We start from the raw sequence: 18,297 nt of genomic DNA on the forward strand, positions 1-18,297 counted from the left end.
TGCCTTCCGCCTGAAGTCAGCTGGGATAGGCTCCAGTCCCCAGGTTACCCCAAATGGGATAAGCGGTCAAAATAATGGATGGATGGATGGAATTATGTTTTGTATTTGCTGTTAAACTCAATTTACAAAGTCAGAGGTAGTTTAAAAAAGATATGTACAAAAGAGAGAGAAACAGTTATTCTTCTGAAATGTCCCCGCTAGTGTGGACAGGCAAAGTAGCATCAAATAGAAATTGTCATATAAAGTCTTCTTTAAATTGTAGGTAAATATAAAATCAAACAAACAGCTTTTATTTTACATTTCTATTTCACTGCTTCAATTCTTTTTTTCTGCCTGATGACATAAATGTATAAAAACAACATGAACTGATATAGAAATTAAATCAGTTTTTATTCACTTGACAGAAAAATACAGCCAGATACACATTCATCATATTTCAAACCTGCTTTCACAGGAACCTCTCTGCTAACAACATGAATCACTTTATAAGCCATAACTCTGAGCAGATGAAACTAAAGATGTATTTATGGTTAAAGACAAAAACAGCATAAGGCATCTTCTCGTACGACAAGCTTTTGTAAAGTTTTTTCTACCTGCAGGAGTAAAAATAAAACTCTTCCTGCTGAGCTCCAGAGAGGGACTTTGTTCGCTGTGAAGATGTTCAATGGTGGATTGATCAACTGCTGAACGCTGACATCTCTGAAACTTGATTTTAATCACTGGAGTCGTTTTTTGGTCTCCGTTTCCAGATGACAGACTTTTGTTTTTCCCTTCAAGAATCATTTTGTCCCCATGAAGAGCCTCTGACAGGCTTGTGTTTCTAAGTGCTGCAGCGACATTATAATACATTTGATTGGATGACGAATATTTTTCATCAACAAGTCAAAGCTGTTTGAGCAATTTTGAATAAATCCAATAATCATAGAAATACAGCACACATCTAAATGTCTTTGGAAAAGGGGATGTCATCCCTCTGGAATAAAAACACATAATCCGCTCTGCTCAGATCAACGTTAGAGACCAGCAGAAATCTTTGCTTATGAAACAACAGCTTGTTTATTTATCCTTACAACCTGCAGTGAGAGAGAATGAAGGAGAAGATGTCAGTGTTTATGAAGATCTGAATGTTTTTGTGTGTCATTCATTTCTGGTTCTGTTTTGATTTTTTCATCTCAGGGAATGGACTCTTAAACTGCTTTGGCTTACACAGACTCATCCATCTTTACATTTGCTTGATCATCTGTTTAGAGTGCTTGTGCACCGCTTCGACGAAGGCGCCCACGTTCTCTGGGTCCATGTCCGGGTAGAGACCGTGGCCTAGGTTTGCGATGTAGCCTCTCGTGCCGAAACCCTCCAGCATCTTCTTCACAATTTCAGAAATCTTTTCCTGAAGAAGGCGGATAGAGAAGGGGAGGATTAAAGGGGGATTCTAGTGTTTTTAAAGCAGAGTTTTAATTTATCTTAAATGCTTTGGGGTCTAAATGACTGATGGGTTCATAAAGTTTGGAGGTGCTTCAGCAGACATGTTGTAACATAATCTGTCAGGGTAAAAGCGCTTTATCAAAGGACATCCTGAATAAAGGTTTGTTTTGACCTCTGACAGGCTCACATTGTTATTCTAAGAGTCTGACATCACTGCAGCTTTATTTGTGAAGCACATTTCATACACTGCAGCATCTCACAGAACTTTACAGAGCAATAAAACAAAAGACAGAACTACGATTATAAAGAACAGAAATTAGTTAAAGTTAAAACAAAAGTGCAGACAAGAGCGGCACCACAGTTTTAAAAATGGAAACAGAGTTTAAATAATTACTAAAAGTTAAAGAATGGCATGTAAAGAAATTAATCTGTTTCATTTGGACTTGAGGGTGGTCAGAGCCAGGTCCAGGCCAGTCATCTTGGGCGATTATTCCAGATTTGTGCTGCATAACAACAAAACACTGCTTCTCCATGTTCTGTTCTGACTCTAAGACAGCCCCTGATGTCCTCAGGGTTCATAAGTCACAAAAATACCATAGATGTGTACTTTTAAGATTAGGCTTCAAACTTTCCTTTTTGATAAAGCTTATAGTTAGAGCTGACTCAGGCTTAGACCAGCTCTTAGTTCTGCTGCCATAGGCTTAGACTGCTGGAGGAACTGGCACACTGACACACTGGGATCCTATCTCACCCCCTTCCACCCAACCCCCTCATCACTTACTTTAACTCTCCCTGTCCCATTAAAGTTACTAACCATAGACCTTTCTGGAGTCCCTGAGCTCCCTTGTCTCGTAGGTTCCTTTGAGCTGGAGACGTCCTGCTGCTGTGGACGTGCTGGACTCCAGCGGCAACAGCTACTACTACTCGTCTCATCACTATCACTGCCTCCTCTCTCTCTTATTCTCCTCTATCCCTCTTTGCAGACCCAACTCAGTCTCAGCAGATGTGTGTCTGACATGAGTCTGGTCCTGCTTGAGGTTTCTGCCTGTTAAAGGATTTTTTCCTCGCCACTGTATCTAGCTAAATACTGCGAGGTGCAATGCTCATGGTGGATTAAGGTGGGGTAAGACTGAGTCTTATCCTGTCTTGGTGTTGGGTCTCTGTTCATAATTTGACATAGAGTGGTCTAGACCTGCTCTGTTGGTAAAATCGTCTTGAGATAACGTTTGTTGGGATTTGGTGCCATACAAATAAAGATTGATTGATTGATTGATTGATTGAGATGTGATTCAGAGAGACTTACACACCTGCAAAAGCATTTTGAGATCAAACCTCAGTTTTACAGGTAGTCAGTGTACAGGTTTTAAATCTGGAGTAAAGTCTTCATATTTCTTAGACTCTGACTGCTGATCTGCTGGTTTAAAAAGCTTCGTGAGGAGACCACAGCAGGAAACTAATTTGCTGAAAATAAAAGCATTTTTGATCTGTTCAGGGTCTTTGACATCATTCCTCTGACCCCAAGCAATGTTTTTTAAATGCTCAAAATCAGAATATGTCCTCCTGATTCAAGATTCCTGACATGACTCTTTGTTATAAGAGACAGACTGAAGGTGAAAGCTGATGCTCTCTTTCTCAAGTCAGCCTCTGTTACGTTGGAGAAAGTTTTGCTGCATAGAATCAATGATTCGATCAGTACGTTACTGAACAGATCACCACAGAAACAGATCTTTCAGTTAAAGAAGGAGATGCTCCCAGTTTGACCAGAATCAGCCTTTGTGTCGCTCTTTTGAAGCCAACAGACTCTGTCGCCTTTACCTCGCAGGAAAACAGGAGCTGTTTGTGTATCGCTGCCTTGACTCATTCATTGTTTGTATTGTTGAGTGACTTTTGTGTTCAAAAGAGTTTAATCAAGAAGAAAAAAGAGGCTGAAACTCCAGATTTATCTAAGAGATAGGACCAGTGGTGAAGACACAGCTCCTGTCTCTTCTGTGAGGTTAAAGACCTCTTTGTCAATGAGTCTGCTGGCTTTGATGAAAACTGTGCAAAACTGTTCCCTCTTAAACTTGAGGATCAACTGGTTCATTTTAAAACAGCCGTAGAATAACTGATTCATCAGCGTAGGAAACTGTTGTTGTGATGACTTATATTTTGCTGAAACCGGGTCAGAGGAGGATCCACTTTGGAAACTTCTGCCTAAGAGTTATAAAAATGTGTGTAAACAAAAGTTTGTCAGAATGAATTACAGCACTTCACCTCGGTTATGAAGTAGAAACGTATGAATAGAAACACGGTGGAACGAAAAACAAGATTCACAGCTTGTACGCAGGCAGCTGAAAATAGCAGCTGAGAGAGAAACACTTGAAGAAAGTGAAGTGTAGCCGTTTTCCTCTCAGCCTTCTTCCTTTGGGTTTTCTTTTTTTGTTCAAAAATAATGATTAAATTGTCGTGTGGAAGCCGCTCTGTCGCCACTGAACAACTCACACTTTGTGCGACGAGTTCACAGGTTAGACAAAAAACAATGAATGTTCATTATTTTTCCTTTTTACTCAGTAATCAGAGCCGAAACTGAAGCAGGAGCTGAGGTTACCTTTGGAGCGTAGAGAGCGCAGGGGTCCATGTTTCCCTGCAGGCTGACCTTCCCTCCTGTGCGCTCCCTGAACACACACACACACACACACACAGGACACACAAAGTAATCCTTTAACCAACAGGTTAAGTATTTGATGAGCCGAGCAGAAAACACAGACATTTGTTGACTTAAATTCTGAACCCTCTGACAAACCAGGGCCGAAGGAGAGGTCAGTAATGGTTAAACTGCTCCTCAGGTAAAACAAAAGCAAGGTCCGAGGTCGGTGCAGAAACCTGAGGTTCATTTTCTGAAGTCTGACCATGACTGTGGATTTTCAGCTTGTGCTCGTCTGATGGGGTTTGTGCATTTCTTTCTGTTCCTGCTCTCAGTCATGACATCCCTCAGCTACAACCTGAGGAGGCTGCCCCGGTTGAAATGACGACAGACCAGTCAGCTGATAAGGCTTAGGTGATTCTTGAGCCTGGTGGGACAGCTCAGGCAGTGGCGGTTCTAGACCAATTTTACTGGGGGGGCCAGGTTGGGGCCAAGGGGGTTGTCAGAGGGACACATTCAACCCTGACAAAAGAGACTGAGAAGGGCGAGGACCGGCTGAGAACAAACTTGCAAAACATCAGTGCATCCCTATATACTAGACATATACACTACTGTGTACTAGATCAAAATACAGACTGACAGCAGCTGTTTGGCTGTTTACACAACATGACCAAGTGCCACACGCATGTGTTAGGCCTGTAACATCGGCACAATACCGAAGCTTTTTTTTATCGTATATTATTATTTTGGTGTGGAGGGGGGGCCACAGGGGGGTCCAGGTTCAGTTTTACAGGGACACTGGCCCCTGTTCGCCCCTCCCCAGAACCGCCCCTGAGCTCAGGGTGTTTTAACCCTTTTCTGTCCATTGTTATCTCTGGTGGAAGGAGGAGGAGGGAGGCGAAGGACTCGAGAGGTTACAGGATACTATGGACCAGGGCACCAGAATAAATAATAAAGAAATAAAGAAGTAGGGAAATAAAGAGGTAAAGGAATAAAGAGGTAAATGAATAAAAAGATAAAGGATAAATAAGGAGAAAGTACGGGGAAAAGATAGAAAAGAAAGGAGAAGAAAGAAGTAAAATAAACTAAAGTGAAATAAAAAGAGTAAAACAGTGCTTGTGTTTGTTAATGTATGTACAGTATCTCACAAAAGTGAGTACACCTCTCACATTTCTGCAAATATTTAACTATATCTTTTCATGGGACAACACTGAAGAAATGACACTTTGATACAATGTAAAGTAGTCAGTGTACAGCTTGTATAACAGTGTGAATTTACTGTCCCCTCAAAATAACTCAACACACAGCCATTAATGTCTAAACCACTGACAACAAAAGTGAGTACACCCCTAAGTGAAAATGTCCAAATTGGGCCCAAAGTGTCAATATTTTCTGTGGCCACCATTATTTTCCAGCACTGCCTTAACCCTCTTGGGCATGGAGTTCACCAGAGCTTCACAGGTTGCCACTGGAATCCTCTTCCACTCCTCTGTGATGACATCACGGAGCTGGTGGATGTTAGAGACCTTGCGGTCCTCCACCTTCCGTTTGAGGATGCCCCACAGATGCTCAATAGGGTTTAGGTCTGGAGACATGCTTGGCCACTCCATCACCTTTACCTTCAGCTTCTTTAGCAAGGCAGGGGCCGTCTTGGAGGTGTGTTTGGGGTCGTTATCATGTTGGAATACTGCCCTGGGGCCCAGTTTTTGAAGGGAGGGGATCATGCTCTGCTTCAGTATGTCACAGGACATGTTGGCATTCATGGTTCCCTAAAGTGCCGGTAGCACTCATGCAGACCCAGACCACGACACTCCCACCACCATGCTTGACTGTAGGCAAGACACACTTGTCTTTGTGCTCCTCACCTGGTTGCCCCCACACATGCTTGACACCACCATAACCAAATAAGTTTATCTTGGTCTCATCAGACCACAAGACATGGTTCCAGTAATCCATGTCCTTAGTCTGCTTGTCTTTAGCAAACTGTTTGCAGACTTTCTTGTGCATCATCTTTAGAAGAAAGGAGAGGGGTGTACTCACTTTTGTGAGATACTGTATGTTTCATGTATTAAGTGTACTGTGTATATGCGTGTAATGTATGCAGTCAGCTGATGAGCTAACGTGTCAGACTTAACGTTATGCTTTTATAATAAAGAGCTGAAGTGCAGTTTGTGTTGTGATTTTTTTTATGGTTTTATGCTACTTGATGATGATTCCAGAGGTGGAGTCAAACAGCTTTGTGCACATGTGTGTTTGTGTTACCGTGCAGATCTTGGGTCAACAGTCCAGTCCAGTCCGACCACCTCATAGTTGGACTGAGACAGCTCCTCCAGACCGTAGTGGGCATCCTTTGCGAAAACAATCTGTGAGACGAAAACAAACAGATTTTTAAAGCAACTTCTCCATGAATGTTTGTGATGCATGTTTGGTGAAATGCTGCCATCTTGTGGCGATAAGTAGAACTGTTTTTGTTATGAGACCAGATGGATGCTTAATGACCCCTCCTGGGACACAGAGTGTTGTTGAAGCAACACAGTGTCGATAAGAATAGAACAGAGCCCTGAAACTAATGAAGAAAGTAATTATAACCATGGAACAAAGAGGAAAATACAGCAGTAAGAATAAATAAATACAGCTGTCACAGTCGACATGCAGTGCTCATCATTAGCAGCTGATGTTGTCAAAAAGTACTGATGGAGGAGTGCAGAAAATATGTAGCAGGAAATCTAAGTGCAGGAATGTTTATGCAAATGTGTAAGAAAGTTGATTTCTGCTCCTGTGTGCAGCTGTCACTCACCATGGGGACGACTTGTCCTGACTCCTTCATTTTATCTTTGACACTTCGAGCGATATCTCGAAGGTACGGCAGAGCAAACTCTTTAAACTCAGCCGGGCCCAGAATACCTGCGTGGGACTCAAACACCTGTAGAGCCTGCACAACACACATCCACAGAGGAGGAAGGATTGTTAACAAAAAACCCTGCAGGAGACCTGAGGGCATGCAACAAGTTTAAACTCAACATCTACTCAGCACTCATTCAGAGCTGTGCTAACCCTCATCTGATTCATCAAAGTCCAATATTTATCTCCTTTTGTCTCCGTTTTTGTCACAACTACCTTCTAAAGAACATTATGCTCCCGAATGTTTCACAGTGATCACCAGCTTGTCTCACACTTTGTCTGCTGTGAGCTGCTGAACAGTTAGTATAGAGGGAGTTCATCTGAGCCTCTTTGCAGAAAACAGAAGGCTGATGCATTTGGAAATATTACAGAAGAATAAGAAGAGTGAGAAGAAGAAGAGTGAGAAGAAGAAGAAGAAGAAGAAGAAGAAGAAGAAGAAGAAGAAGAAGAAGAAGAAGAAGAAGAAGAAGAAGAAGAAGAAGAAGAAGAAGAAGAAGAAGAAGAAGAAGAAGAAGAAAGAGGAGCAGCAGAAGAAGAAGAAGAAGAAGAAGAAGAAGAAGAAGAAGAAGAAGAAGAAGAAGAAGAAGAAGAAGAAGAAGAAGAAGAAGAAGAAGAAGAAGAAGAAGAAGAAGAAGAAGAAGAAGAAGAAGAAGAAGAAGAAGAAGAAAGAGGCACAGCAGAAGAAGAAGAAGAAAGAGGAGCAGCAGAAGAAGAAGAAAAAAGAGGAGAAGAAGAAGAAGAAAGAGGAGCAGCAGAAGAAGAAGAAAAAAGAGGAGAAGAAGAAGAAGAAGAAAAAAGAGGAGAAGAAGAAGAAGAAGAAGAAGAAGAAGAAAGAGGCACAGCAGAAGAAGAAGAAGAAGAAGAAGAAGAAGAAGAAGAAGGAAGAGGAGCAGAAGAAGTAGAAGAAGAAGTAGAAGAACAAGAAGAAGAACAAGAAGAAGAAGGAAGAGGAGCAGAAGAAGTAGAAGAGTGAGAAGCTCAGAGAAAGAGAAGAACAACTTGTTCTTGGTTATACAGTATTTAATAATCTGAAGATGCATTCTAAAAATGAACGCGTCATTTTCTCTGATGCAATTTTGCAATTTTTGTCCCTTAATGCACACCATAGTTTGGCCACCACAGCATCTTTTTACTTTCTGCTGCTGCAAAGGAGAAATAACACCACTGCACTTTGGAAAGGCACATTTCACTTTAAACACCTCTCAGACGGCTCAGACGACAAGTTAATATAAAGTGCACTTTGTGTCAAACAGATTTACAGCATCACTGAAGAACTTGAGGTTTGAGCTTCTACCTACGAGCCAAGCATACAGGCGCAGATAATCAGGCTGATGTCAGCGGGAAGTCACATCATAAACAAGGGCAAAGCTCTATTTTGGAATTAGGAAAGGAGTTAACCACAGGGCTTGCCAAATCATTAACCGCATGGAAGACTGAGAACTAATAGATGACCTCATGTGGGGATGTTGTGACCAGTCATACCTCATGCAACAGTCCATGCAAACAGGTCAAACAGTGAAAGCAACAAAAATGGAACTCCTGAAGAGTGCATTCATTTGATGCCCTGATAAAGACACTGGTAAGACTAGTTTCATTTGTCAATACAGACATAAAACTGCTTAGAAAAACAAAAAATTGAATTCTAAACATGCAGTTAAAAATGGATCGTTTGGGGGCACTGGTGGCCAAGCAGTCCAAGCACGCCCCGTATACAGAGGCTATGGTCCTGGTCACTAGGGTCGCTGGTTTGGCTCCTGGACATGACCATTTGCGGCATGTCTTCCCCCACTCTCTACTCCCCACATTTCCTGTCTATCTTCAGCTGTCCTATCAATAGAGACGAAAATGCCCAAAAATGCCTTAAAGACGTATTTTCTTCAGGGATCATTTCTGTTTTTGTTCTGCAGTCCTTGCAAAAAGAAGAACTTATACTCGACGTACTTCGGTGCGAATGCTTTGCAGAATTTCAGCCATAAAGTCTGTTTTGTTGCTGCAGGATGAAGAAGAACTTCTGCAGAAATCTCCAAACTATCGTCCTTTAAAACCAGAGTGATCTAAAGCCGGGCCGACGTGTTTAAAGACAGAATCCCTCTGCTTGAAGAATCGTTTGATGGGCGGTCGTCTTTCTTTCTTTTTGTTTGAGTTTATCTTCGTCATAAAAACAAACCACATTATCCCTCACTCTCTACTCCCCACATTTCCTCTCTCTTCAGCTGTCCTATCAATAGAGACGAAAATGCCCCAAAACATAAAAAAAAGTTTTAAAAATGTGGTCGTCTGACCGGCCATGTTTTTTTGACTATTTAAAACCCAAATACTGTGAGTTGTGCTTTGATGCTTTGGCAAAGTGTAGAAACCTTTCTATAAGTTATAATTCTATAATATATATATATATATATATTTTTATATATATTTGGGGCTTTTTCGCCTTTATTGACAGGACAGCTGAAGAGAGACAGGAAATGTGGGGAGTAGAGAGTGGGGGAAGACATGCAGTAAATGGTCGACCTGCCGGGAGTCGAGCCGGCGACCTCTGTGACGAGGAGTATAGCCTCTATATGTGGGGCGCTTAGACCGCCAGGCCACTAGTGCCCCAAGATAATAAATCATTTGAATCAACAGAATTAATCCAATAATTGTGTAAAACATTGATTATAGCAGCTTTAACTTTTGAAATCTCACACACCTTTTTTATTATCTCTAAGAAAATATGTATCTTCTGGTATCCCTTATTTCTGTCATATTACTCCATATGACTGAAGAGTTTTCAGCTCTATAAATCACCAGTGTTCTCAAGTACTATGATATCATTGCAGGCTTCGAAACCCACTCAGAGATACTTCAGTGTTAAATGATATTCTCTCTTTTCTCTGCTCTGCCCGAAGGTCAGGGTTTGAGGAAACACTAGCAGGGTGGATGCTTGATTCCTCTCAATGAGATCAAAACAGTAAAAGGACACCATGTTGTATCAAACTGTAGTGAAAATGGAGGCAGACTCTGCTTGTGTTTCAGAGTCTAGACGTTGTGTAATCATCCAGGTTGGTGCTCTGAACTGTTTCAGGAGAAAATGCTGCCTCAAACTGATTCCTTTTTGCTGATACTGACGCAGGTTTGTTTCCATGAGCTGCGGCCATCAGCAGAGTATTTATGTCTCTGTTCTGACGCTCTCACAATGTGACGTCATCTGAAACAAAGCAGACCCTCTTACCTGAGCTCCAGCTGCCACCTGTCCCAGCAGATACTGCACGATCACATCTGTCAGCATCCTCAGCAGCATGTGGCTCGCCTCAGGGTGCCGGTACAGCCAGCGCTTTGCCTTAGAGTGGGTGTTTGAGCCTCCGCCTTCAATCATGTAGGACATTAGTGTCCACTATGGAGAAGCACAGCAACTAAATTAGAACCTCAAATAAACACATTTACTTTAGGATCTTTATATCTGTGCGTGTGTTGTCTCTAACCGGAGCTCCAGTGAATCCTATGAGCGGCACTTTGCCCTCTATCTTGTGTCTGGTCAGTGTGATGGCTTTGAAGACGTAGCTCAGCTCTTTGTTCACGTCCACTTGGGCTTTCAGACGCTGCAGGTCCTCTGGCTCCTTCAGGGGCTCTGGGAATGTGGGACCTTTACCTGGGACCATCTGGACATCCATACCCATAGCCTGGAGGGACCAAGAGATCAATGAAAGGATGAATGAAGACAAAGAACATGTGCGACCAACCAACCTGGATAAGGACACTATTCTTATACAACAGATGTCCTGCAGAGTGGATACATCAAAATCACCCAAATAAAAACTCTGTTGTGTATCATAGCATGTAGTCTTTTAATTAATGATGGAAAAATATAACTGTATTTTATACACTACCAATCAAATGTTTGGAAACACCTTCTCATTCAAGGGTTTGTATTTATTTTAATTATTCTAAACCTTGTAGATTAATACCAAAGACATCAAAACTATGAAAGAACATATATGGAATTATTTAATTAACAAAAAAGTGTTAAACAAAGCAGAATATGTTTTATATTTTAGATTCTGTAAAGTAGCCCCCTTTTTCCTTCATGACAGCTTTGCACACTCTTGGTATTCTCTCAGTCTGCTTCATGAAGTGGTCTCCTGGAATGGTTTCTAATTAACATGAGCCTTGTCAAGAGTTCAGTTGTAGAATGACTTGCCTTCTTCATGTGTTTGAGATCATCAGTTGTGTTGTTCAGAGGTAGGGTTAGTACACAATGGATAGCCCTATTTGACTGCTGTTGTAATCCAGATTATGGCAAATCCAGATAATTTTATATTTTTGATGTCTTCAGTATTAAACTACAATATTAAAAATAATTAAATAAATAAAAACCATTGAATGAGAAGGTGTGATAATTAAATAATTCCATATATGTTCTTTCATAGTTTTGATGTCTTCAGTATTAATCTACAGTGTTTCAAATAATTAAAATAAATACAAACCTTTGAATGAGAAGGTGTTTCCAAACTTATGACTGGTAGTGTATTAATCTGTTATATTTGCTATATTTTATTTTATCTTATTTTAGATTCACCTTATCATTATTACTAATATTATCATTATTATTATTGATATTATTTTATACTTAACTATGTAAGAACATTGTCATATTCTCATGTCCTGTGTTGTAAGCTGTTGAAACAAACAAATTTCCCCCTCTGATCAATAAAGTCTGTCTGTCTGTCTGTCTGTCTGTCTGTCTGTCTGTCTGTCTGTCTGTCTGTCTGTCTGTCTGTCTGTCTGTCTGTCTGTCTGTCTGTCTATCTATCTATCTATTCAACATTCAGGAAAGAAAGTTAAGAAGTTAAGTTTTTTTAATTATACCACAGATTTTGGACTAATATTGAGGCCACATTGGAAGACTATGTAAGGTTGCATAACTATTTTTTGGCCATTATGAGAGAATACAAACAAGCTCACAAATACCAAACCACAACATGTATCTCTGCCTAATAACAGAGTTATAGTATAAAAGTGCTGATAGCAGCAAGTCCACGATCCACATTTCTTCCAGCTCTGTTAAATTAGAAAACTTAACACTAAAGAGGTTAAGCTACAGGTTATGAATGAGTGTTGTCTGAACAGCCTCACCTGTGGGATCACCAGGATGTCAGAGAAGATGATGGCAGCATCGAATGGATAACGTCTCAGAGGCTACAAGTAGGAACAAGGAAGACAGCAGACAGAGAGGAGATAGCTGCATGATTATTCATTCTCTTGTAGTGATGAGAGCCACATCAAATTTTACCCCTCTTTTCAAACAAAACAACTCTATTTATTTACTATACAGCTACCACACAGTAAATAATGTCAAATGTCATCAACTGTGACAAAATGAAAATAGTAAATCATGATCAGAGACAGTCATTTGTGGTTTTATTCTGCTTGTGGTGTGCTGTCTTCTGATTATAAACCTAACATGCCAGAACAACTGCAAAACTCTAAGAATTATCAAAGTCCTCCTGATGATAAAAGCATTTTTTCAGCCACTCGTTTCCAGTTTCAGGTCAAGAAATATCAATTTAACAACAGAATTCGAACACGCCCCGGACAGGATAAGTGGTCAAGTTAATGGATGAATGTATCTAAAAGCTGAGTGAGTAATGAGTTTGAAAGGCAGTGCTGTACCTGCAGAGTGAGCTCACAGCAGGCCTCGGGTGACCTGCATGTGTCGAAGAAGTCCTTCCCCGCTCTGAACTCACGAAACTCTGAAAGTTAGATTTGACAAAACATAGGTAAGCCTTCATGTTGTTGTCCTAAAAGTGTGCAGACTTCAGCAATGTGTTCAAAACTGTAAGAACAGTGCAAAACAAAAAACTAAGTGTTTAGAGCAGCACTGATGTTAGCACCTGGTAGGTATCTTCCTGCCTGTCTCATACACCACACAGGAACATGCTCAGTCTCTTCTCCTCTTGTTGCTCGCAGGAATGTATCATTCTGAAGCTGAGGGAAGTCCTTGGGGCTGGAAGGAAGGAAAAAGAACAGAGGTTAGCATCAGTAGGTTTGAATGAGGCTGCACCCAAACGGAGATAAAACCAGCTTTCTGCTACAGGGAAAGACTACAGTATATAACAATGCTGCATAAGCTTGCAAACAAATCATGTGTTGCAGTACAGATGTGAGTTATGTAATCAGAGTTTCTCAAAGACATATCAGAGCAATACCGCTTAGTAATCAATACAGATGCAGCCCCCACTGTGCACATGAAAAGATGATTTATTGGTTATTTAATGTTCATCCAAAGTAAACCTGGGTTTATTTTAATACAAAGTTGTGCAAGTTGATAGTGATCATGCCTCTTAAATGTCTGAGGTAAGAACAAACATAAAAAAATGACTGTCCTTCCATCAGACTATCAAATATGTCCAACCCCTAACAAAAATCTCAAAGTACTGCCCTTTCAGAGAATCTGGATTAGCTGGCAGTGTCTTAATCACAATAACCTGCAAGCAACAATAACGTTACTAAGCATCTGTTATCTCCCAACAGTCACGTCCCTCCCTTTCCCATCATGCAATCATATCAGGCATCCAGCTGCAGAGCTGTTAATGATAGCGTGGTTATTCGAAATACCCCTCCTCTGCTTTCTTATCGTCCTCCAACAGTAGAAAAACGGTTACAGCAATGGTTTGTCCCCATCATCCTTTACATTACATGTGTGAATTTGAACACTAGGGTTAATCTCACTATGGGACCAGATTAAAAGAAGAACTGCTTTCCAGTAACATTAGATTTCTATTGATCAATCTATTAATGGTAACATTTACTGTAACTTAATGAATCACTTTTGGTACACAGAATGACTATGACACATTTAAGATAAGATAAGATAAGATATACTTTAGTTTTCCACCATTGGGGGAAATTCATTTGTTACAGCAGCTTACAACACGGGACAGGAGAATACAACAATGTACTAACTAGGGATGCACCGATCCCATCCTGGTATCGGATATCGGCCAGATTGGACTCAAAAAGCTAGATCAGATATCGGCGACAAGGGGCCGATATATAGTGCCGATTTTAATATCCCTCCTCCCTGCCACAGGTACAGGTCATTCTGTGGGAAACACTATGGAAACACTACGTTGACCTATTTTTTTTTCCTCATTTGAAGCTGTTTTTCTATGCAGAATATTTAATTCCTCGTATCGACTACTGAGGTACAGTTGAATTATAATATCTGTTTGTTATGAAGATTTACTCACCAAACTGCTGGTACACATTTATAATCTCTTGAATAATGACACTGTCAGTTTAAAAATGTTCATTTCATTGTGGTTTTCAGAGTCAGAAAACCTGAAGTTGCCAAAACATGATTCTATCCTCACATTAAGGAATAGAGATTGTTAAATCAATACAGGGATCGGATCGGTTCAGTATCGTTATCAGCAGATACCAAAGCCCAGGTATCCGCATCGGGACCTAAAAAGTAGGATCGGTGCATCCCTAGTACTAACATAGTTAAAAAATATAATAACAATAATAATAGCAATGACAAAGGTAAAATAGAATAAAATAAAATAAAATAAAGTAAAATGAAATAAAATATGGCAACTATTACAGATTGTTACATGCAGCAGAAATACTAACTGTGTTAAAGTGAGAAAAACAGAGTTACTCAAGAAACTTTAAGACACATATTTAATTCTACTTTGATTCAGCAGCAATCAGAACAACAATAATCATAGGGATAGAGTTTTAGTTGAACCATCTTTAGGAAGCACTATGCACTTAGCTAGACTGTTCTCCGCTGTTCAGATCATGTCTTCCAGCTACAGTTGACTCACACTGTCCTGCTCTACTCTGGGAATCTGTGTTCAGCTCTGGAGTGACCCAGCACTTGGTACTCTGGTCATTATTGTGGTGATGACAACTTAATTGTTGATGATGATAATGGAAGGTCTTAAATTGTTTGTTTGCTTCATTGTAGATGTTCCTTATTTTGGAAAAAAAAAAATTCCTTATTTACTTTTGTGCATTGCCTTTACACTGCTTGGCAGTACCTGCACCCAAATGGATTTGAAGCACTTTGTTACTCTAACTGATCTTGTTTCCTCTTGTCTAGATCTTTGCTTGTGTTGTTCTTGTTCTTGTATGTACGTCGCTTTGGATAAAAGCGTCTGCTAAATGACATTGTAACATTGTAATTATAATAGCAATGACAAAGGTAAAATATAATAAAATAAAATAAAGTAAAATGAAATAAAATATGGCAACTATTTCAGATTTTTACATGCAGCAGAAATACTAACTGTGTTAAAGTGATGAAAATAGAGACACTCAAGAAACTTTAAGACACATATCTAATTCTACTTTGATTCAGCAGCAATCAGAACAACAATAATCATAGAGGAAGAGATTTTGTTGAATCATAATGCACAATGGAATTGGAGTCACTTCACATTAAAAACAAATTATATTATTATTCTATAAACACTGAGACGCTCCTTTATGAGTTATCTTTAAGCCGAATTCATCACAAGATCCAAATGAGTTATGGTACTAACAATGTATTCCCCAGGGGTAATTACATTTTAAATAATAGCTGGATAATATTAAAAAGCTTGTTTTCTAAATGAGATTCTTCCCTGCAGAAAGAGCAATGCTGTTAAGAGGAACTAAACATTAGTAAAGTAGGACATATTAAAAACATATTGCTGTAAGGGTTATGAACTGTGAGATCAAAGCGAGGTTGTGTAAAGAAATGTTTTCATAAGAGTGACACATGCATGTTTCGTAATGTCATTTTTGATACAAAGCAGCCGAGCTGTTGTCCTAAACCGTGTGATATATTGTAAAATAAGGAGAACAACAGCCGTACTTACAGGATTATCTCGTCCTTGCTCATGTCTGCAGGGCTGAGGAGATGTCACACACTTTCAGATGCTCCTCTGTTTCTCTCTGAAGATAACACACGCGACCTGCAGCTCGTCAACTGTCAATAAAACCTGCTTTGCACAGCTCTCTGCTTCAGTGCTTCTCCCCTGCAGGGCGCGGCCATCTTGGAAGACCACGTGATCGTACCAGGAAGTGAGCCGCGTATCAAAGTAAAATACGTCATGAGACACTTTTCTTTCCTTCGTTCTTTTTCTTCTTTTGTTCTTCTAATTAATGTTTCAAAACCTATACATGTATGTTTCCGAATTGTTTCTAGATAATTAAAATATAATTAATGGATTTATATAAATGCAAAGCACCAAAATGCAGCTGAATTAATAATAATATAATAATAATAATACATTTTTTTTGGATACACCTTTCAAGTCCCCCAAGGTCACCTTACAGGGAATAAAAAAACATTAATCATTAAAACATCATTAAAACAAACAGACTAAATAATAATAATAATAATAATAATAATGTTAATAATAAAAAATAAAAAAAATTATTGCTTATTGCAGTGAATACATTATGAAGGTCCTGAACTTGGTTTGGAAGTCCATAATAACCGCTTATTTTTTATACAATGAATGTACTCATTACATGTTGAATACTCATTTTCATACTTTGTCAAAAAATACTGAAAGTAATGAAATGTAAATGTAAATGTACTGCACATCCACCCTCTTTGATACCATCAATCCATCAATCCATCAATCAATCAATCAATCAATCAATCAATCAATCAATCAATCAATCAATCAATCAATCAATCCATCCATCCATCCATCCATCCATCCATCCATCAATCAAGCTTTATTTATATAGCACCTTTCATACAAATCAAATGCAACCCAAAGTGCTTTACAGCGATTGAAAAACAAGAAAGAAGCAGAAATGAAACAAATGCAAGACATATTAGGGGACAATAATAATAATAAGAAAAATAGTAATAATACAAATTAAAAATAGGAACAACATGAAATAAAATAAAATAGAGACCAATGCACAGCAAAAATAAAATATGTTTAATTAAAATAAGTTAAAGCATCAAAATTAAGAATACAAATAGTTAAAATAAGTAGATTTTTTTAAAAAAAGAGTAAGGATACGAGTTGAAAAATAAAACTAAGGCTAAAAATATCAATAAAACTGAGTAAATAAATAAAAATTAAATAAATGAATGAATTAATATATAAAATAGAATAATATAATAGTTAAAATTACTAAAATAATAAAGCAACATTTAAATCAATATTATAGTAAAAGTTAGGTAATAAAATTGTTAAACCCTACATAAAAGCCAGACTGAATAAATACGTTTTTAGTTTACGTTTAAAAGTCTCAATATCTCTATCAGCGCCTCTGGGGAGTCACCATGGGGATGACTCCAAAAGTTTAGCTCTCCCAGCTCTCTGAAGTTGATAAAGGGAAGAAGAGAAACGGCAAATCCCTTAAATGTGAGGAACACATGTGTGTGTGACTCAAAGACATCCAACATTAAAGTTTTATGTTAACATCTTTGTATATAATACCTTCATTCCCAGCACAATTCCAATTCTGTCTACTTTATTATTGTTCTTTTTTATTTTATCTTTCTTAGTTTTATCTCATTTGTATTTATATCTTATTTTATTCCGTCTTTCTATTAATATTTTGACTTTATTTCATACTGTGTATAAGAGCATTCTGTAGTTACTGAATTTCCCCCCTTGAATAAAACGGATCTGTAAGGCCAGTGATGTTGTCGGGGTGGAGCTTGACTCTCTGACGGTGGTGACAGAGAGGAGGACTCTGTCAAAGCTCCACAGCATCATGGACAACATCCACCACCCTCTCTGTAACGTGCTGGTGAATCACAGGAGCACATTCAGCAAAAGACAGATCACCCCCTAAATGCACCACAGAATGCCACAGGAAGTCATCAGACTGTACAACTCCTCCCACTGATGACTGAACTATATTCTGTACTCTGTGCAATAACTTACAACACACTGTGCAATATCCCTGCCACATCAACATCCTGTATATAAGACCTTCATTCCCAGTGCTTTTGTACGTATCGAACTGTAACTATTCTGTGTTTCTGTATATACTTATTATTAATCCAAATTATAGTATCTCATTCGTATTTATATCTAATGTTATTCCTTCTTTCTATTAATATTTTGACTTTTTCATACTGTGTAAAAGAGCATTCTGTAACAACTGAATTTTCCCTCGGGATAAATAAAGTATTTCTGATTCTGATAAAGTATTTCTGATTCTGAAGTACACTACATAAACCTTTGTCTTATGTTCTTTATTATTTGTTTTCCACAATCTAATTTCAAACAGTAACACGCATGCAACTGAACTGAACAACACATTTCAAAGAAATAGAGATCTCGTGTTTTCATGCTATGACATGTTGACTCAATGTACAAATGAAAGAGCCAGTGAATACACGA

The 18,297-nt window shown here is 38.9% G+C and overlaps 1 protein-coding gene across 2 annotated transcripts; it reads right to left on the reverse strand.

Annotated features, from left to right (window-relative positions):
* Positions 1–371: 371 nt before the first annotated feature.
* Positions 372–15,994, reverse strand: urod (uroporphyrinogen decarboxylase). Of its 2 annotated transcripts, XM_034703402.1 has the most exons (11): positions 15,793–15,994; positions 12,814–12,926; positions 12,593–12,672; positions 12,056–12,118; positions 10,405–10,602; positions 10,155–10,316; positions 6,843–6,977; positions 6,308–6,408; positions 4,010–4,076; positions 1,207–1,387; positions 372–1,073 (listed from the first exon to the last, which is right to left on the reverse strand). In XM_034703402.1, the coding sequence occupies exons 1-10, from the start codon at positions 15,813–15,815 to the stop codon at positions 1,223–1,225; spliced, it is 1,107 nt and encodes a 368-aa protein (XP_034559293.1). In that variant the 5' UTR covers positions 15,816–15,994; the 3' UTR covers positions 372–1,073; positions 1,207–1,222. The 2 variants fall into 2 exon arrangements, with proteins under 2 accessions (XP_034559293.1, XP_034559292.1); XM_034703401.1 differs by having other exon boundaries at positions 372–1,387.
* Between the last annotated feature and the right edge of the window lie 2,303 nt (positions 15,995–18,297).

The sequence above is a fragment of the Notolabrus celidotus genome, chromosome 15 (genome assembly GCF_009762535.1).
Source record: "Notolabrus celidotus isolate fNotCel1 chromosome 15, fNotCel1.pri, whole genome shotgun sequence".
Taxonomy (NCBI): Eukaryota; Metazoa; Chordata; class Actinopteri; order Labriformes; family Labridae; genus Notolabrus; species Notolabrus celidotus.

Excerpts from the sequence above, each read along its gene's own strand:
- urod (XM_034703402.1), bottom strand. The coding sequence starts at position 15,815 with ATGAGCAAGGACGAGATAATCCT. Across the intron at positions 10,603-12,055 it reads ACATCCTGGTGATCCCACAG|GCTATGGGTATGGATGTCCA; the intron begins GTGAGGCTGTTC and ends TGGTCCCTCCAG. Across the intron at positions 6,409-6,842 it reads CAGGACAAGTCGTCCCCATG|ATTGTTTTCGCAAAGGATGC; the intron begins GTGAGTGACAGC and ends TTCGTCTCACAG.